The 22,783-nt window shown below is 40.3% G+C and overlaps 1 protein-coding gene across 1 annotated transcript in view; it reads left to right on the top strand.

The window, feature by feature from the left end:
• Nucleotides 1-22,783, top strand: part of gpr137c (G protein-coupled receptor 137c) — a 44,431-nt gene continuing 21,648 nt past the window's right edge. Inside the window, exons 1-3 of the mRNA XM_080720741.1 lie at nt 1-522; nt 2,229-2,362; nt 2,875-3,069. Coding sequence (XP_080576867.1) covers nt 423-522; nt 2,229-2,362; nt 2,875-3,069 — 429 coding nt within the window. The 5' untranslated portion in view covers nt 1-422. The remainder of the gene's footprint in view (nt 523-2,228; nt 2,363-2,874; nt 3,070-22,783) is intronic.

Here is a 22,783-nt window from a genome sequence, read left to right as displayed (position 1 = left end):
GCTTTGCAGAGATTCTTCTCAGAGGGGTATAATACTGTAGCTCTCTGTCTGTCTTTCTGGAAGATTTTTTTTGTCAGGATGTTTTTTATCATGCCAGCGTTTTAAACATCTCCTTTCTTCAAACACACGCGGGGATCTAAAACACCAGTGAGTGTGGTGGTGGCTTTTCAACAACAATGCCTCCTCTCCTTTTTGGAATAAACTGCTGTTTTGTTGTTGCATCTTTTTTGGCACGGGGGAGACTATGTTGTTTACCATCGCCTTTTCCTTCCTAATGCACGGGTGACGAAAACCAACAGAAGCCCACAAGTTTGGGCCGTTTTAATACATGGAATGATTCCAGTGTTGGTCCACGCACACTAGACCCCGAGTCAGTGGCAGCCCGTCGCTTTTTTTGTGTTGTTGATCACCCAGATCTCGAGATGTTTTCGCACGAAAATGAGGTCAACCCTCGCAGCAGCAGCAGCAGCAGCAGCAGTAGCAGTATGTTCACCTCTTCAACAACAAGGGAGACCCTGCACGGTCAGTGGTGCAAACTTTTACATTTCAAGGTCTCTCCCTAACTCTGACAGTGTAAAAAATGGATCCAAATGGACCCTTGGTTCCATTTGTACACTGTCAGAGTTACAGATTGGTATGGGTCCATTTAGACCCCCCGTAAAGGAACCCGCAGAGTCCTTGGAATCCACTTTGAGAAACACTGGTGTAAATTAACTACTGTATGAGTACATTTACTCAAGTACTGTACGTAAAGGAGTAGTTCACCCCCAAAATTCCTTTTTTTCTATTGATTACTCATGCCATGGAGACTTGAGTTCAATAATATTTTTTTGTATTTGTCGAATTCCTAAGACAAACATGTGATTATAGTAAATTTACCCCCAATGATTCTGGATGTGGACCTGAATGCATGGCCCTGGATGGGGACCCAAATGCATGGTCCTGGATGGGGAAAGCATTAGGGTAAGTTTACTATAATCAGTTTTTTGTTAGGAATGCTACAAAAACCAAAAAATATTATTGAACTCAAGTCTCCATGGCATGAGTAATCAATACAAAAAAAGTCATTTTGGGAGTGAAGTCAGTGAACTACTCCTTTAAGTACAATTTTGATTGATTGATTGGTTGATTGATTGAAGACTTTATTAGAAGTTTGCATAGGAAAAGGTACAGTTTCATGACGGTACAGTTCACTGGTACAAGGTCTACTAAAAGGAGATCCTAGAAAAGACTAAGCTTATTTCATAGGAAACCATTAAAGTATCTCATATTACATTGAATGACAGACGAATAGAACACAGTACTATGCAGTAGATATAGTCAGGAAAAGAAAAAAAGGGGAAAACATAAAAAAAACATACAGTAGGTAAATACATTTTTTAGGTATTTGTACTTTACTTAAGTACTTCCAATTTCCAATACTTTTACTTCTACTCCACTACACCTTGGATCCAAATATGTACCTCCACAATTGTTTTTGTGTTGTCGTTGAAAACTTTAGTTACTTCTGCAGATATAAATTATAATATTACAAAACACACATTAACCACTTTAGTCCTATTTTAATCTTTGAAAATTGCAGATCTACAAGCCCATATTTGTAGATCTGCTATTTTCAAACATTTTTCCTCTTGGTGCTTTAAGTACATTTTGTTGCCAACACTTTCGCACTTTTACTCGAGTACATTTAGAATTCCGGACTATTATTTGTAACAGGGTATTTTTGCGTTGCAGTACTGATACTTTTACTCAAGTAAAACATTTGAGTTCTTTTCCCACCACAGTGCACGGTGCAGCTAGGGATGGGGCGATACACGATATTATCGTTTATCGTGATAAAAAACACTCACGATAATCGTATCGTGGAGATTAAATTTATCGCGATATTGTCCTCCGTCATGCACTGGGATCAATTCACCTTTTATTTGTCGAGCTGCATATCCGGTACCACTTAAACCCTCTATAATTGGTAAAAGGTACTTTTTTAATAATATACATGTACATGATACAGTCTTTTTTCACTCTCTATCAAATGTCTTTGCCAAAAAATAGCCGATCTACAAGCTCACAACGTGTCGCGACACATTGTGAGCTTGTAGATCTGCTATGTTTTGGCAAATGTTCGGCCCCAGGATAATGGATTTTGATTATTGCGATGATATCGTAAATCGCGATTTCTTTTGTCACAATAATCGTGATATGAAATGCTCATATCGTCCCATCCCTAGGTACCGGCAGCCAGACGCTGATGATCTCCCCTACCCTGGAGCTCACCATCACCATCATCTACACCGCCCTGTACTCCTTCCTCTTCGTCTTCGTCTACCTGCAGCTGTGGCTTATCCTGCACTACGGACACAAGGTAAAGAAAGGCATAGCGAACTAGATCCTGGCAGCTACCTACCGGCTACGCCCCATTTCAATTCTTAGTTCCATTTCAAAAGTCATGGAAAAATAGTCTACGAAGAGGTTGCAAAGTATCTTGAGGGGAGTACACTGATTTACCAATTCCACATCAAACATTAGGTGGACTTGGGCAAATATTGAGGCATGGTCATGCTGGACCCACGATACAACACGATTTACAGCTTTGATGCCGTGAATCGCTCTATGTTGATTGATAAACTAAGAGCACTCGAATTTGATAGGGCAACAGTGAGCTGGATGCAATCTTACCTGGAGGGGAGAGCTCCCAGTGAGCTGTGGCGTCCTGTTAGCCTAGCTCAGCTATACCATCCACCCATGTTAAAACAAGGAGGAGATACTGCAGTTAGTTAGCTAGCTGCATTAGTATCTAGGCTGGTTATACCAGGCTAGCGTCCTGTACCTTTTCCTATGCAAACTTCTAACAACGTGTTCAATCTGTCGATCAAGCGCTTCAGCTACCAGAGCGTCTTCCTGTTCCTGTGCCTGCTGTGGGCGGCGCTGAGGACCACGCTGTTCTCCTTCTACTTCCAGAACGTGGTGCAGGCCAACCGGCTGCAGCCGCTGCTCTACTGGCTGCTCTACTGTCTGCCCGTCTGCCTGCAGTTCTTCACCCTGTGCCTCCTCAACCTGTACTTCGCACAGGTAATGTGCTCTGTGTGTGTGTGTGTGTGTGTGTGTGTGTGTGTGTGTGTGTGTGTGTGTGTGTGTGTGTGTGTGTGTGTGTGTGTGTGTGTGTGTGTGTGTGTGTGTGTGTGTGTATTAGGGATGGAACGATGTGAACATTTCATAGCACGATTATTGTGACAAAAGAGATCGCGATTTACGATATTATCGCAATAATAATCAATTATCCTGGGGCGGAACCTTTGCCAACAAATTGCAGATCTACAAGCTCACAATGCGTCGCGACACGTTGTGAGATTGTAGATTGGCTATTTCTTGGCAAAGACATTAGATAGAGTTTTCACTACGTACTTGATACAAAAATGTTATCAAGTACGTATATTATAAGTACCTTATACCAATTATAGAGGGTTTAAGTGGTACCGGATATGCAGCTCGGCAAATAAAAGGTGAATTGATCCCAGTGCATGACGGAGGACGATATCAGGATAAATTAAATCTCCACGATACGATTATCGTGAGTGTTTTTAATCGCATTGTATTAACATATTTGTAAAAAGAAAAAAACTTGATCAAATGATATACCCTCAGAGTTGCAAATGGATATGGGTCTATTTGGTTCTATTTGTGGAGGATTTCACTGTGTGTGTGTGTGTGTGTGTGTGTGTGTGTGTGTGTGTGTGTGTGTGTGTGTGTGTGTGTGTGTGAGTGTGAGTCAGGGTTTCCTGCAGCACTTTACAGGCCAGGCGCCCCGCCCGGCCAGAAAACCCCCCCGCCCCCCCAAGGGTCTAAAAAAAAAAAAAAAAAAAAACATTTTTTTTTTTTATTTTTTCAAAAAAAAATTTTGGACCTCCAACAATGTACTAGGCATGATCGCGATCGCGAAATTGCATGTTTAACCCCCATACCAACCCTATCTTTCAAACATGGCAGCCATGTTTGTTTACATTTGAAGAAAACATAAGGGCTGCTATCTCCTGAATGCCTGAACGGATTTCCAAGCAGATTTTTTTGTTTGAAAGCTGTGAAAAGCGTGTACATGCATAGTGCATCATCTGTGCACGAATTCGTACACCAGCGTGCACACAATTTTTTTAACCCTTTGGTGGTGAACCGGCAAAATAAGAGGTCCCACTTTACATAATGGCACCGAAGAAGTTAAAGGACAACTTATTTTTTTATGTATGTTAATGTATTAATGTATGTTTTATATCTCCAAAGTAACAAGTAACTAAAGTTAACTTTGTAAGAGTAAAAGTAAAATATTTGGATCCCAGATGTAGTGGAGTAAATAAGTACTGAAAACAGGAAATACTCAAGTAAAGTACAAATACCTGAAAATCTCCTTTGTACAGTATAAGTACAGTACTTAAGTAAATCTACTTAGTTACTTTACACCAATGTTTTTTTTTTTTTTTTTTTTTTTACTGTGCCTGTAGACTTCTATTTATATGGCACAAGTGCTGGTTGATTAACCTGGGGGGAAAAACAAGTTACACTGTCCTGTGAAAAACGTATTTATTCAATGTTGAATAAATGTGGATGTAGTTCTGTTTTCCGTCATCATGGGCACATTCATGTGTTTTTTTATAGGGCAAAAATAAGAATTAATATAAAAAATTAAGTGAATTAATTACTCGAATTAATTAATTAATTATCAAAAATGTTGCTTTGCGCGTGCGCCATGAGATCCCCCCCTGGTCAAGACTTTTTCCTGCAGGAAACCCTGTGAGTGTGTGTGTGTGTGCGTGTGCGTGTGTGCGCGTGTGTGTGCGTGTCTGTCTGCGAGTAAGTGGGAGAGGGGAGATCTGCATAATGTGTGACCTGATTTCATTAAACGGCTGACATTGCAATATTTGCCCCCATTGTTTCATATACTCCATGTTAATATGCAGCTATCACAGCCCCGACTGTTTGCTCTTTATCGATATACACTGCCCTGTTCTGCAATATATAACGTCTACCAGAGCAGACGGCTCCACACGGTCTATTCTAGTCTAGTAAGCATTTGGCCTGGGTGGTATAGACACAGATGGGTAGAGACTTGAACCCGGTCCAGCCCTGCTTCATCATGGCATTGGTAGCAGCTGGGTAGGGATGGGACGATACCAAGCCTGGAATTTCCTCACTTTAGGGTAAGGGTGGGCGATATGGAAACATACAATATCACAATATTTTCCCAAGCTGTATCACGATACACGATTCTATCACGATTCTTTTTCACGTTGGTTTTTATGGTTATTTTTCAAGGTACTTGACAAAAACAGAAAAACTAGACTCTCTGGGTTCCTTTTGGGAGGTCTAAATTGAACTTTACAAGTACCGGTATGTAACTCTGACAGTATACAAATGAAACCAAATGGACCCTTACGGGTCCATTTGGTTTCATTTGTATACTGTCAGAGTTAAGGGGAGACCTTGACATTTTAAAGTTTGAGAACCACTGATTTAGAACAAAATGCAGGTTTAAATTGAATTCTGCAATGAATCTCCGTATTGACAATTAAACAGGATTTCTTACATGGCTCCCTCAATTATATCACGATATATATGATACCTCTGAAAAGGCATATCGTGGAGACATTGTATCGTCTCAACGATAATTATCACCATATCGCCCACCCCTACTTTAGGGGCAAGGCCACTTGGCCTTTGGGGTTGTCCATTTTTTGAGGGCACAAAGGCCAAATGCCAGGGCAGGAAGGCCATCGAATAAAAGAAGATTTTAGTCCATTGAAAGAATGTGTTGAATTTAAAGGTTAGGGATGATAACCTAATCTGCAGTGAAATAGATAAATTACGGTATTTACAATCTGGTCCATGCTCAGCCCTGCACCAATCAAAGTCACTGGATTGGTTTAAAGATGGGGACTTGAGGGAGTTAAGGTTTCAGAATCTCAACAATGGACACTGCAGTGTCTACATGACAAGAAAGAGACAACGGTGTCTATACTGTCTACATATTGACAAGAAAGAGACAGAGCAGAAAGTGGTACAGTCAGCTGGGGCATTAAGGCCACTGTGGCCTTAGATCTTGCCATTGGTTTGAGGGGCACAAGGCCAAACTGAGGGACAACGGCGGCCATGGCCTTCATGGCCTCCATGAAATTCCTGCCCTGGACGATACACAATATTATCGTTTATCGTGATAAAAAAAACACTCACGATAATCGTATCGTGGAGATTTCATTCATCGTGATATCGTCCTCCGTCATGCACATACCACTTAAACCCTCTAGAATTGGTAAAAGGTACTTATATATACTTGATACAGTCTTTATCAGACGTCTTTGCCAAAAAATAGCCGATCTACAAGCTTGTGAGCTTAGATCTGCAATTTTTTTGGCAAATGTTCCACCCAACGATAATGTATTTTGATTATCGTAAATCACGATTTCTTTTGTCACAATAATCGTGATATGACATTTTCATATCGTCTCATCCCTGCAGCTGGGTTATGGTGGCTCGCTGCCTTAATGTAGGCTGATAGGCTGACCCTTACCGTCTCTGGTTGATTTGTTGCACATGTAGAGATGCTACAGTGATTAGAAATAATCGATGATGCCATCATTTAACACATCTGGTGCCAACCCCGAGTTTCCCGAGTTTGTATTGGTACCAACGCTGTGCCAACCCCGAGTTTCCCGAGTTTGGGCCGTTTTTGAAAAAAAAAAGAAAAAAAAATCATATATATATTTTTTTTTTTCAAAACATTTTTTTGGACCTCCAGAAATGTATTAGGCATGATCGCGATCACGAAATTGCATGTTTAACCCCCATACCAACCCATTCTTTCAAACATGGCAGCCATGTTTGTTTACATCTGAAGAAAACATAATGGCTGATAAATCATGAATGCCTGAACGGATTTCCAAGCGGATTTTTTTGTTTGAAAGCTGTGAACAGTGTGAACACACGTGGTGCATCATCTAGGCATGGGCGTGCACTTTTTACACAATTGCGCAATTACATGGAAGTCTATGGTAACCATGGCAACGTGGGACATTGAAGAGAAAAAATCATAGCAACATAAGTGTTAATAAAATAATTGATTGAATAATTATTTGATTTGAAAAGCAATTAAAAAACCACATTGTTACAGCAATTCGAGGATGTCACAAGAAAGTCGTGAGCCTTATTTCCAAGTCTCACGACTTTATTCATTATTAAGCTTGTTTTGGGCATGTCACTCTAGGGGGAAAAGTAGTGAAAATAGCCGGTGCACCAGTGGCGTCAGTTCAGCAAAAGCTAGGGTATGGCAAAGATGGGAGTCCTCATGGAAAAGAGGCATTACATTTACATAGCAGATCTACATGCTCACAACGCCTCGCAGCGCGAGATCGGCTATTTTCACAATGTCTGAAAAAAAGATTTTTGTCAGCTTTTTACACAGGTTTCTACGGTTTCTTGGGCTGAATATGGCAGCCTGGAACAGTTGTTCATGTGCAGCTAAACTTGGCATGTTAGTAAACGTGCCACAATTAACAATAATGCATTTCACCTGTGCAGCTGACCTGCGGAACCTGGGAATATAGGCTACCATTTTGTCAAGATGGGGAGAATACAAGTGTGGAGAATATAATTATAATACCTTGTTAAAGTGACCATTTTGTAAAATTTTGCACTTATAGTTATTTTACTGTGATTTAACAGCATAATAACCAGTACAGATAGACAAAGAGACATTCATGGATTTATATTTAAAAGTAACTTTTATTTTCCCCCCTGGACCCAGGGTATGGCAGCTGCATACCCCTGCCTTACCCAACTGACGCCCCTGCGGTGCACATAAGCTATAATACGTGTGGGGTATATTATGTACATACATTGGTCAAAGCTGGTGAAGTGCCCTCCGAGCAAGGACATAAGCACACACCTGATTTACACCAACCTGCCTCAAGGACTCGCAGACAACTAGCTGGACGTGGTCATCTAAACGCAGTGGTTCCACTGGGTCGGGGCCCATCTGTGGGTCGAGGACACACTCTTATGGGTCCCTTTATTTTTCGTTTTCTATGTTTTAACCCATTCAGAACGGGTACACTATATGGTGTATCATTATTGTAAGGTTTTTGAAAAACCTATGTTTCTATGTCAGCAATCTGGCCAGCCATCGTCAAAGAAAAGGTCCTTTCACTTAAATGGAGCTCAGTTAGTCTGTTCTTGAGAAACTACTATGTCAGTGGTTCTCAAACCTTTTCATTTGAAGGACCCTCAAAATGATATTTATTTGGCCACGGACCCCCATTTTAAAATATTTCGTTCCAGGGACCCCCCCCCCCCCCCCCCCCCCCAGAGGCAAAATTTGAGTTACAAATGTTTGCTTTGAAAACACATATATTCAAAGATTTGCACCGATTTTCACGACTTTTTCAAAAATAGCAGATCTACAAGCTCCTGTTAGCTTGTATATCTGCTATTTTTCACTGGTTAAAGCATTCAATAATTCTAGGACTAAATGGGTTAATTATTTATTTAAAAACATTTTCCAAAAACATGAAAGTCATTTCATGAATAATCTAGAACAGCACAATTTTTTATGGCCTTCTGGTGGCGCTATGATAGGCCAATGTGAAAAGGCTCACGTGTCTTCTTCGGCCTTTCATGGCAATCGCATGTTGCGTTCATGATTTGAGGCATTTTGTTCAAAACTGACACATCCTGCAAACTTTGGAAGCCAATTTTAGCCATTTAGGATGGAATATGACATATCGGACCGATCTGTCTTGATCACATGACTTAGGTAGAGATACTGTGTACCGATTTGCGTGATTTTTGGATACAATCTGAAAGAGTAACACACACATTTATGTTTTAAATAAGTAGGCCTCCTGGTGGCGCTTTAAAAGGCAGATGTGAAAAAATGCAGGGTTTTTCCAAATACAGGGTCCAGGGTCAAATTCATATCAACTTAATTGGGGCTCCTTGTCGGGATGGGACGATATGAAAATTTCATATCACGATTATTGTGACAAAAGAAATTATCAATATTATCGCGATAATCAAAATCCATTATCCTGGACGAAACATTTGCCAAAAAATAGCAGATCTACAAGCTAACAACGCGTCGCGGCGCATTGTGAGCTTGTAAATCGGCATTTTTTTGGCATTTACATTTTATAGAGAGTGAAAAAAATAAGTACGTATATTATAAGTACCTTTTACCAATTATAGAGGGTTTAAGTGGTACCGGATGTAGCTCAGCAAATAAAAGGTGAATTGAACCCAGTGCATGACGGAGGACGATATCACGATGAATTTTATCTCCAAGATACGATTATCGTGAGAGTTTTTTATCGCGATAAACAATAATATCGCTTATCGTCCCACCCCTAGCTCCTTGACATGAAAAGGTAGTATAAATGTATGGGTGGTACTGTTATCGTGTTTTGCTTCGAGAGAAATGGGCTTCTACAACTAAACTAAATTAAAGTGGAACCAGATGGTACACAGTCATATAAAATGCCTGTCACAGTCTGTGACAGGCATTTTAATATATTTCCTATTAGGTTGTCTGTAATGTAATCTATAATAGGCCAGTCAGATTGTGAGAGGTCACACATCTCATTCATTATTGCATCATCTAGTAATATAATGGTGTGTTTATCTTAACCCATTTAGGCATGAGATTATTGAATGCTTTAACTATAGAAAAAATAGCAGATATACAAGCTCACAGTGCAGCACCGAGTGCCGCGCTGCGAGCTTGAAGATCTGCTATTTTTGAAAAAGTAGAGAAAATGTGTACAAATCTTTGACTTGTATGTATTTTTAAAGCGAACATTTGTAACTAAAATTTTGCTTCTGGGTGGTCCCTGGAACTAAATATTTTGTGATGGGGGTCTGTGGCCAAATACATATCATTTTGGGGGTCCTTCACATGAAAAGGTTTGAGAACCACTGACATAGTAGTCTCTCAAGAACAGACTGACTAAGCTCCATTTAAGTGAAAACAACCTTTTCTTTGATGATGGCTGGCCAGGTTGCTGACATAGAAACATGGGTTTTTCAAAAAAAAAAAAACCTTAGAAGGATCCAAAAGACACTTATAGAATCGGGTCAAAATTGAATTTGTCACGATTTTTCAAAAATAGCAGATCTACAAGCTCGCAGCGCGGCTGTGAGCTTGTATATCTGCTATTTTTCAATAGTTAAAGCATAAAATAATAATACACAATAATGTGTACCCGTTCTGAATGGGTTTAATATTCTATTATGCCAGTAGCCACTCCTGGCCTAATGGAATATTAAGATAAACAAGTCATAATCTTTCTCTCTCACATACACAAACACACACTTGGTGTGTAGAGCTGTTATGTTTTCTCATTTTAATGGTGTTCCCTGTTGCAGTGTGGTGTTCTAGTTTATCACAGCTGCTAGTTCCCATTCGGGTGATGGAATATTACTCATAATTACATCAGAACGAGAGACAAACCGATATATAGCCATTAGGCAATTATTCAGCCGATGTGTCATGATTTTGAAACCGTTTCAACCTATCATGTCATAGAATAGATGACATGCCCAAAATAGGTTGAAAGAAGTCTGCAGAAACTTTCAAAGAAAATAGCTGATCTACAAGCTCACAACGCGTTGCAACACATTGTGAGATCATCTATTTTTTTTTAAATTGTTCAAGTTTTTCAAACGGATTAGAATGGATTTTCTTTACCAAATAAAGGTAATAACATTGATAATAGGACTCTGCATTGGGGATTGACATTAGGGATGGGACGATACGCGATATTATCGTTATCGTGATAAAAAAAAACACTCAGGATAATTGTATCGTGGAGATTTAATTTATTGTGGAATCCTCTGTCATGTAGCTGGGATCAATTCAACTTTTAGCTGCATATCCGGTACCATTCCAACCCTATATAATTGCTAAAAGGTACTTCTAATATACATACTTGATAGTCTTTTTTCACTCTTGCAAAAAAAAAAAAAAGGCAAATGGCATTTTTTGGCAAATGTTCCGCCCCAGGATAATGGATTTTGACTATCGCGATAACATCGTAAATCGCGATTTCTTTTGTCACAATAATCGCGATATGAAATGTTCATATATCGTCCCATCCCTAATCGAACCCAAACATCTGGCATCTGGTGGGAACATTGCTTGTGTGCAGCATAGCCAGTGGTGCATAATATCGAGACATGTGAACGATTCCCAAGGTCAGGGTCCTTCAAAGATGCCATAGGCTATTACCCTACAGCATGTTTTATAGCCCAATAAATATTGTGCTTCCAGTGTGATACCGTTGCCGGATGGAAACCTCGTACTTTTTCAGGACATTAAAAGGAAAACAAACAGCTGTGTCTTAGGGCTGTCACGATTGTGACATTTTACATGACGATTAATTGTCACTCAAATAATTGTGATTAACGATTTAATTGTGTTTTTGTCGTTGACAATTAGATTTCTGTTTGGCTTTTGGGATTTGAAGTTGTACATGGCAGATATGTCACATAACCTAAATATACAACGAAATGAAGGACATATTTGACAACTTTACACTTTAAAAAGAACATTGATAGTGGAAATAGCCGACCTACAAGCTCACAACGCGTCACATCGCGACACATTGTGAGCTTGTAGATCTGCTATTTCCACTATTTCTTTTTAATGTTTGAACATATATAAACATTTTTCAACATGTAAACGATTATGATCGCAAAATAATTGTGATTATGTCAAATAATTGCGGTTAGACGATGGTCTAATAATTGTGACAGCCCTAACTGTGTTCCAAATGGCTCCAACATCGTCATTATTAATTATTAATTTAGTCAGCTCTTGTCAATGCGTTTCTTTGGTTCAAATATGTATAAAACCGTCAACCATTTTCACTCTCACTTAAAAAAAAGACGTAATAGATCTTCGTGACACTGTTGTATGACGAAGTAGGGCAAGAAAAACATTAAAAGTAAAAATACGGAGATACAAGTTTCCTGCCCGAAACAGCAACAATATGTAATATCCAGAGTATCAAGCGGCTCCCCTGTGTGTGTGTGTGTGTGTGTGTGTGTGTGTGTGTGTGTGTGTGTGTGTGTGTGTGTGTGTGTGTGTGTGTGTGTGTGTGTGTGTGTGTGTGTGTGTGTGTGTGTGTGTGTGTGTGTGTGTGTGTGTGTGTGTGTGTGTGTGTGTGTGTGTGTGTGTGTGTGTGTGTGTGTGTGTGTGTGTCATACTATAGACTGCTTGGCTTGATTAACTATGGCCCAGGATGTAAAATGGGCCACAACTGCATTGCTTGTGTGTGTTGTGTGCAGGTACAGATCTATGCATGCTTACCTGGCTGGGCTTAAGCCCAATTAGGACAGTAGGCCATTGTGAAAGGGAAAACGTTTAGTTCTGTTTTTAGAGGGTTAGGAGTAGGGATGGGACGATGCGCGATATTATCGTTTATCGTGATAAAAAAACACTCGCGATAATCGTATCGTGGTGATTTCATTTAACGTGATATCGTCCTCCGTCATGCACTGGGATCAAATCACCTTTTATTTGCTGAGCTGCATATCCGGTACCATTTAAACTCTCTATTGGTAAAAGGTACTTGTAATTTACTTACTTGATACAGTCTTTTTTCCACTCTATCAAATGTCTTTGCCAAAAAATAGCCTATCTACGAGCTCACATTGTGAGCTTGTAGATCTGCTATTTTTTGGGCCGGGGCGATCATGTTTTGGGACGAGCAGCGCATTTTGCACCCTCATCTCAACAGCGCAGCAAAAAATAAATAAAAATACGTTAATGCTGATGGCTAACCGGTTACTAAATTAACCGTTAGTGACATCCCTGATTGTCATAATATGTGTCCTTATGTTGTCGTATCTGCTTTGTACGATTGTGTTCCAATGTTCAACTCCAAAATCATAATTAAATCGTTAATCGCAAATTATTTGTAAGAAAATTAATTAAGAACATTAATTCCATGATCGTGACAGCTCTGTGACCCCCAGGGGTTGTTGAGGAGTTATACAGTAGGTAGCTGAGTGAGTGTACAAAAGGAACCAAATGGACCCGTAAAGATTACATTATGCGTGTGTAGACTTGGGTCTCAAAGATAGAATAAAGGTTCCTTTAAATGAAAAGAGTTGAATATCACTTGTCTAGCAGGCCATGTGTGAACAACTTGTATCCAAATCTTTACCTTTGTTGACATCCCATTCAAGATGGCATGCAGTGAATGTTGTTTTTGTGAATTGTGGGATAACTGCTCTAGAATGAATGTTGTGGTACATTGTCTTGACAGTCAAGTGGAACCAATATAAGAGATGGCTGCATCAGTTGTACCTTAAAAGCATGCCATGAAGAGGGACATAATGAGTGATGTGTAATCCACCATACAATTCAAATTACTGTGACAAAATAATAATAATGAAAAGTAGATATTGTTTGTTTATTTGACATGTATGAGATATGTTAGTCATTGAATAGCTTATATGCAGCCAATATGCAGTTATATGTGTCCTCATTGTAAATGGGGACACACATTATTTTTATATATTTTTTTCTATCGATTACTCAACCTATGGAGCCTTGAATTCATGGAGATTATTTAGTTTTTGTCGCATTCCTAATATTCTCGGCGCTGTGAGCCTTGTATTATCTGCTATTTTTCAGTAGTTAAAGTATAAAATAATTTCAGGTCATAATCTAATGTCCTGTGAGTCTTCATATAACAACAGCTGCTGTATATTTAGATGTATTTCCTGCATCCCAGTAAAGGACAAACGCACAGTAAGAGTAATGTTTGTATGCTGATCACAGTTGGCTGATTTGTAAGGTCATAGTGCAGGCTAATGAGTGACCGCTGTCCTCTTTTACCCGGGATTTGAACCTGGCTCTCCTGCGTAGGGATGGGACGATATGAAAATCATATCACGATTATTGTGGCAAAAGAAATCGCGATTTGCGATCGCGATATTATAATCAAAATCCATTATCCTGAGGCAGAAGATTTGCCAACGCGATGCGTTGTGAGCTTGTAGGTCGGCTATTTTTTGGCAAGGACATTTGATGGTGTGAAAAAAGACTGTATCAAGTACGTATATTATAAGTACCTTTGACCATAATAGAGGGTTTAAGTGGTACCGGATATGCAGCTCGACAAATAAAAGGTGAATTGATCCCAGTGCATGACGGAGGACGATATCACGATATGTTAAATCTCCACGATACAATGATAATATCGCGTATCGTCCCATCCTACTCCTGCGCTAGTGCTGACATTTTTACTATTGAGCTAATAGAACCTGCCTGCTTGCTCCCGGGATGAATTGAATGTTTGACCTTTTAGGTCAAAATCTGTGTTAAACCAGAAACAGGATTAGGTCAAAGGTCATATCTCACCTAGACACATGATCTAAATGTCTCAAGAGAACATAAAATACAACCACCCCAATTGAACCAGTAAGACTCCCTAATATAGCCTAGTATTAACATTCTCTACAATACAGGTTTGGACGAAATTACATCTATACTATAATTTTGCGAATGTCTGTCTGTCTGTCTGAAACAGCGTTTCTCCTCAGTGGCTGGAGCAATTGATCTGAAATCGCATCACCATTAGCATATGAACACACCTGACATAACTGTGAAGCCCGTTTGTCACTTTCACAAATCGTATACTGTATATTAGCATTTTTATGGTGTATCTACTATCTATTCTGCATCTAGCATGAGGCACATCTATTCTGCATCTAGCATGAGGCAACATGTTTAACCAGCTCTCTCTGTGTGTGTGTGTGTGTGTGTGTGTGTGTGTGTGTGTGTGTGTGTGTGTGTGTGTGTGTGTGTGTGTGTGTGTGTGTGTGTGTGTGTGTGTGTGTGTGTGTGTGTGTGTGTGTGTGTGTGTGTGTGTGTGTGTGTGTGTGTGCAGGCAGGCAGGCAGGCAGGCAGGCAGGCAGGCAGGCAGGCAGGCAGGCAGGCAGGCAGGCGGGCAGGCGGGTGTGCAGGCGGGTGGGCGGGCGGGCGGGCTGGGGGGGGGGGCTGGGGGGGGGGGACAGTATCTCTGTAGCCATTAAACGAAACGGGTTTCTTACATTGATGCTCCTACATCATGCAAGCACCAGTTAAAGTTACTTTCCATCCCTCATATACTGTGTGCACAGTGCACATCCCATAACCCACACACTGCACATCATTTTGGAGCTCATATCTTTAAACGGGTAAGGGCTAGTTTTATTGATAAAGAAGAAGTTACATTGTACCCAATACCTTGTTAACAACACAATCCCCGCCACCATTAAACAATCGACTTACCCATTTCCCTGCCACCATTTTTTTTTTTCTTTTCCACAATTTCTTTCCTAATTCTGTGTTGGTGTGAGAATGTCAAACCATGCACCATATGAAAGATGAGAGTCTCTAGTTACACACTTCATCGGCCGCCAGCAACAAAGCTGCCACCATTAAATCTCTTTGAAGTAAATTCCTGCCATGAGTCTCCATAGACTTCCATGTAATTCATAGTGCACGGATCCGTGCACGCCCATGCCTAGATCATGCACCACGTGTGTGCAGGCTGTTCACAGCTTTCAAACAAAAAAATCCGCTTGGAAATCCGTTCAGGCATTCATGATCTAGCAGCCATTATGTTTTCTTCAGATGTAAACAAACATGGCTGCCATGTTTGAAAGAATGGGTTGGTATGGGGGTTAAACATGCAATTTCGCAATTTTTTTCTTTAAAAACAGCCCAAACTCGGGAAACTCTGGGTTGGCACAGGGGTGGTACCAATACAAACTCGGGAAACTCGGGGTTGGCACCAGTCCTGTTAATCAAACAAATTGATGTATTTGATCATTTAAAAGATCTATTCAATTGTTATTTGAATAATTGCAAAGAAAGTAATCGATAGTTGCAGCCTTATTCGTGATGATGACTTGTACCTGGCTGATCAGACGTGTTGTGAACGATATCTCCGACTGCAGCTTGTCTGTCACGTGAGGGAAGGCTACCGCAGTGATGAACATTCACATAACGTGAACAGATGTTTCGCAATGTTTTTTAGTGTTTTAAATTGCTTGTGGTGAGAATGGGTGACAGATTTCCTTCTCTTTGTCCAAAACCAGACTGTGTGTGTTGAGAAAGACTAAGTTCCCTTCACACGGGAGGCTCTCTGGGTCCCTTACTGTACTTTATGATATGTTATATATAAATGTTTATTAACTCTCAAATACCTGGAACGCGCCCGAGTCGCGTTAGATTTTAACCACTTTAACCATTATTTTATGCTTTAACTTTAGAAAAATAGCAGATATACAAGCTCACAGCGCGGCACCGAGTGCCGCGCTTTGAGCTTTGAATAGTCTTTGAATATCTTTGACCCGATCTTTGACCCGACTTCTAAATCCTTCCTCTAAATCCTGCTGTTCTCAAATCTTTTCATGTCAAGGACCCCCAAAATTACAGGTATTTGGCCACGGACCCCCATCTCAAAATATGTCGTCCCAGGGACCACCGAGAAGTAAATATTTGAGTTACAAATGTTCGCTTTTAAGTAGATATATTCAAAGACTTGCAAAGAAAATCATGATTTTTCAAAAATAGCAGATCTACAAGCTCGCAGCGCGGCACTCGGTGCCGCGCTGTGAGCTTGTATATCTGCTATTTTTCAACAGTTAAAGCAGTCAATAATCCTAGGCCTAAATGGGTTAAACTCTTTCAACCTGGATAGTGCCCTATTTTGCACTGAACAACACAGTCCTGAATACATGTGAACAACAGTGCTCTATTCAGCTGGAAAAGACTGCCAAATGTCTCTGTCAGATGCACATAACCACAAAGTGTGTGTGCGTGCGTGCGTGCGTGCGTGCGTGCGTGCGTGTGTGTGTGTGTGTGTGTGTGTGTGTGTGAGTATGGGGTAGACAGTCGGTCACTCACAGTTGTTGTGTAACAGCTGCCCTCTCCAACTATCAAAGACTGTTTTGCAACATACACACAGTGACCAATAACTCACTGGCCTTTGGAGTTTTAGATGAATTTTACACAAGGTTATGGTGTTGGAGACGTGTACATACAGAGACCACTACCTTTTGTCAAGGACTCCCAAATTAGTATATATTCATCCATGGACCCCCCTCTGAAAATATTTAGTGCAATATTTGTGTTATTTTGCTGGGGGCCCCCTGGAATCCCCATTTTGAGAACCGCTGTCCTATAAATGGAACCCATAGAACCGCTGTGTGCAACTGCAAAGGAAAGACACAAACACACAGTGGCTTAAAGTAACTAAGTACATTTACTTAAGTACTGTACAGTTTTGAGGTTTTTGTACTTTACTTGAGTATTTCCAGTTTTTAGTACTTTTACTTCTACTCCACTACATCTCAGAGGAAAATAGTGTATTTTTACTACACTACAGTTATTGAAAACTTTAGTTACTAGTTACTTTGCAGATATAATGATTATATAATATATTGTAAAACCTACATTAATCCACTATTTCTCTATTTTATACCTTGGCTATTTTCAAACATTTTTGTACTTTTACTTTTGGTACTTTAAGTACATTTTGATGTTAATACTTTCGTACTTTTACTCAAGTACATTTAGAATTCCAGACTTTTACTCGTAACAGAGTATTTCTATATTGCAGTATTGATACTTATACTTAAAGGAGTAGTTCACCCCCAAAATGACTTTTTTTCTATTGATTACGCCATGGAGAGTAGAGTTCAATAATATTTTTTTGTTTTTTGTCACATTCCTAAGACAAATTTGATTCAAGTAAATTTACCCCCATTGATTCCGGATGGGGACCCGTTTCGAAACGGGTCCCCATCCGGAATCAATGGGGGTAAATGTATTGTTATCACATTGTTGTCTTAGGAATGCGACAAAAATCTAAAAATATTATTGAACTCTACTCTCCATGGCGTAATCAATAGAAAAAAAGTCATTTTGGGGGTTAAGTGCTTTTTCCACCACGGCAAACACATTCAGACATCCTGAATGGATGCAGAGGAAAAGATTAGATTGCAAAACTGTCCTCCACGTTTATCAACTTAGCTGATTTGGGGTTGGGTAATGAGGCTGCTAGAGCAGGGGTGTCACACCAAATTCTGGGCCCCGGGTACAAGGATCCACTCACATTTTGTGCGTTAACTATTGAAAAATAGCAGATCTACAAGCTCACAGCGCGGCACCGAGTGTAGATCTGCTATTTTTGAAAAATCGTGAAAACGTGTGCAAGTCTTTGAATATTTCAAATCCTTCTAAGGTTTTTTGAAAAACCTATGTTTCTATGTCAGTGGTGCTCACACCTTTTCATGTGAAGGACCCCCCAGAAGCAAAATTTGAGTTACAAATGACAATATGTTCTCTTAAAATATATACATTTATCCAAAGATTTGCACACATTTTCACAACTTTTCAAAAATAGCAGATCTACAAGCTCGAGTGCCGCGCTGCGCGCTGTGAGCTTGTATATCTGTTACTTTTTCAATAGCGAAAGCATAAAATAATTAAGGCCCCCTCCACCTTGGGCCCTAGTGACTCAGTCCCACTCCCTCCCTCCTTGTGACGCCCCTGTGCTGGAGTCTTGTGATTGGTGAACAAACATGAGTCAGCTGACCTGTCATCAGTCAACAATGAGGAACTCTCCACATGTGAAGTTTGACTCAGGGGTCATTCACAAGCACAAAGTTGCCGACTTTGCAATTTTGTTACCAGATTTAGCAACTCTTCAGACTACTCTACCTACGTTCTTTCTTTTCCCTTGTTTCCCTCCAAACAGCACAGAAGGACACATTTAGCTGCTTTTTAAACTTAATTTGGCAATTTTAGCAACTTCTGAAGTGTCTAAAACGCTAACATGCACACATTCGCCATGTAGCGAAACACATGATGTGCATTGAAATCATTGTGCATTTGAGGTCAGCAGTAGATGGCCTTTAAAAAACAACATCTGATTATTACAATTGCGCCATGAACGCAGTTTGGGAATACATGCGCACCCGTTTGTGCAATACTCCTTTAGCTTGTGTTTTGGGACATGGCTTATTTCACCTTTTCTGATACGCACCACTAATATTGCAAAGCTGACAGCGGCAGGTCAGGCTTTTACGGATGTCGTCACACGTCTAATAATGGTCGACTGTATCAGCCAAACAGATATGCTCTACTCCAGATCTCTGTGTTATTTGACTCACATATTGTTGTTAAGGAAATAGCTAGAGTGATTTGAGCCAGGCCAAGTGCAAATGCTAACTACCCTAGCTATATGAATCTCAAAGAAATAAAAACCATATTGATACTGTAGAGCAGGGTTCCCCAATTAGTTTTCCCCAAGGGCCGAATCATGTCTAGGTTACCAAGCCGAGGCTTGCAGGGGGCGATGGCTGTGTTCCCGCTACTCCAGCGACTGCGACAGTTCAGATATCGTCGTTGTCGGGTGAAAATCTTGTATGTCCAAAACCATTCGTTTTGCATTTATCATTTAAAAAATTACTTAAACTAGTGAAAACAGCCGATCTACAAGCACACAACGCCTCGCGGTACGACGATATACTTGTGTTGTTGCTGCTCTTATACCACCATTATTACCGGGGTTGGTGTGGGCCAGACAGTAGTCCCCCGCGGGCCGCAAATGGCCCGTGGGCCGCCTATTGGGGAAACCTGCTGTAGAGTGTGGCTGACAGATTCCTAACAAAGGGTTCTGGACGGTACAGAATCTCTGACATTCAGCTGAACAAACCTCAGGCATCACTTCAGGTAAACAGTGGTCCAGTACTGTCCAAAATCAGGATTGCCTTTGGACGCAAAACACAACAATCCACTCAGCGTTGTTTTTGACAGCAAATTCTTATTTAGTTTTAGTCATAGTCTTTTGAATAAAATGTCATTTAGTTTTAGTCATAATTTAGTCACCTGAAAAGTTTTAGTTTCAGTCTAATTTTAGTCAACTAAATATGATAAGATTTTAGGCGTTTAAATTGACAGTTGATTTAGTCAACTAAAATGTATTTTGGCAGGTCTTGATGACATTGTAATTGCTGATTTTACACTTGGTTGTGTGCTGAAAATAGCAGATCTACAACGCGTCGCAACGCTCCTGAGAGCAACCAAACATAAAATGACTCTTTTCCCCACTAGTCCCTCCCTAACGTTTTAGTCTTGACCAAATTGTCAATATATTTAGTCTTAGTTTTAGTCATCGCAGCTCAGGTTTTATTTCGTTTTTTATTTAGTTTACGTCAGTGAAAAAAACGCAGTCGACCATAATCTTTCGTCATAGTTTTAGTCGACGAAATCAACACCGGATCCACTTCAGTCTGCAATGTGGACGAAGCAGTGGATTGAACCATAATACATATGTGTGTCTCAAAAGCATGGGAGGGTAAAAGGCTAAAGGATAGATCAGGGTTCCCACGGTCATGAAATTCCTGGAAATATTTTGAAATTAGAAAAATATTTTTCCAGTACTGGAAACGTTTTTGAATTTATCAAGGGTCCTGGAAGGTCCTGGAAAAAATAGCTATGCATTGTCTTTGGTTATTGATTTTGTTAATGACAAATGACAAATTAAACATGGGCCAAATTGTCAAATATTATAGGCAGAAGTTGTGAAAATAGCCGATCTACATGCTCACAACGCCTCGTGTTGCGAGGCGTTGTGAGCATGTAGATCTGCTATTTTCGAATAGAATAGAACCGTGTTATACAAAATTCCTCAACTCTTAGTGCTCGTCAGGGTGCCGGGGTCCCCAGTTAAAACATGATTATTTCGGGGGTCACGGCCTGAAAAGGTTGAGAACCACTGGCATACACTACCTGTCTTTGGGCATTGTGCATAGGAGTAAGTGACCTGTTTGTCCTGGAAATTGGGTTAAATATTCTGGAAAAGTTTTGGAAATTAATTGGTAAAAATGTGTGGGAACCCTGATAGATGCAAAGAGACAACTTCCAAGGACAGCTATGTGCCTAATGGGGTGAATGAGCGGCTTAAATTGCCTAAAAATTCCACTGGGCAAGGTGCCGTGGTGTCAGGGATCTCTTAGCTTGGGACCCTGATACCAAATCACTGAATAGCAGGTCTGTTGTAGTGCGAGTCACACACAGCCTATAAACCCAGTCTGAATGAGATGTTATTCTGTTGAGTTTACTACTGGTTTATTTTCCCTTCTTTCCTGGGGCCATTGAATGGCTTCCAACCTGGAAATAGCATAGCTTGTAGATGCTTGTAGATCTGCTATTTCCACTAACAATGTTCTTTTTAAAGTGTAAAGTTGTCAAATATGTCAGTCATTTCTTTGTATATTTAGGTCATGTGTCATATTTGCCATGTGCATGTCAAAGCCTACAAGCCAAACAGAAATGTGATTGTCAACGACAAAAACACAATTAAATCGCTAATCGCAATTATTTGAGTGACAACTAATCGCCATGTCAAATGTCATAATCGTGACAGCCCTAGTGTTTGCCTCAGAGGTTGTTTTGTGTGTGGTCACAGACACTCATCATATGGTGGCCAAAAGTCTCTGCATTAGGGCTGAACTTACATGGTGACATTGTTGTTGTTGGTGCTGGTGCTTGGTGCCCGCTGATAAAACATCATGCTGTTATGAGACGCTGCACCGTCGGACGCACGGGTGGTGGAAATCCTTCATGCGTCCCAGAGTGTCTGTGTGCCTTATTTCATGAGTCAGATACAAGCTGTGTCATGTGATTTAGTTCCCCTTTAAGTTTCTCTCTATCTCTCGCTCTCTCCGTCCCTGCCTCTCTCTCTCACCAACCCTTTTATTAAAGCATCTTTTCTTTTGTAATAAAGTATATGGGTAGAGGCAGGTAGAGTACTTTAATAATTAAGTATTTCACTAATCCCTAAGTCCCAGTGGTGTAAAGTAACTACTCAACTTCTCAAGTAATGTACACTTTTGAGGTATTTGTATTTTACTTGAGTATTTCCAATACTTTCACTTCTACTTTTTAGTTTTGCACTTGTATTTGAAACCTTCAATAGTTACTAGTTAAGGTCTTTGCACACTGCTGCGTTTTTCGGGCCGAATATCGGGGTGAATTTCGGAGCGTGTGAATAAAAAAAAATCATGTCAATCACGCGTGCACACTGCCGCCCGTTTCGTATTTATTTTCGGACCAGGGTTGATTTTTTTCCGATTTTCGCAGCTGTTGCACTGAGTCCCTTGCTCTCTCTCTCTTTCCCCTCTCTCTCCCTGGCTTTTGGATTTCGGATTTCCAAAACGCAACGAAAGCACGCAGTGCAGTGTGCAACCAGCTTTACTTTGTAGATTTTGATTATTATTACAAATTTAACAGAGACGTTTCGGTCCCTCCGGACCTTCATCTTGACCGAAACGTCTGTTATTTGAAATAAAAACTGGCAGCTGAGCAAGAGCAGAGTGCAGGATTTTTGTTCATGAAATAGTATTTCATGATTGCTTCAGTGTTCACTGTCCAACGCACCTGCATCTGAATCTAGTGGATGTGCGAAGTAAAGCCATTTACCATGAGAGGGAGTGGGTTGTTGGCTGATTTACCACTGTTTCAGGGTTCTACCACTTCTACCACATACATGAAAGAAAACACAGTTGTAACTTGCAAGGTTATTTAGTTACAATCAACTGCAACACAACAGTGGGCGGGGTCCATGAGCCAACTCAAGGTTGTTGACTGATTTACCACTGTTTTAAGCCAATCAGAATCCAGTATCTGAACATGTGACCACAAAAAGTGGTAGAATACTTCCTTTACTTACAACATACA

Source organism: Nannobrachium achirus (assembly GCF_963921795.1).
Source record: "Nannobrachium achirus genome assembly, chromosome: 24".
NCBI lineage: Eukaryota > Metazoa > Chordata > Actinopteri > Myctophiformes > Myctophidae > Nannobrachium > Nannobrachium achirus.
The sequence above is the reverse complement of the archived record's forward strand: the minus strand, read 5'-3'. Positions and strand labels throughout refer to the sequence as shown.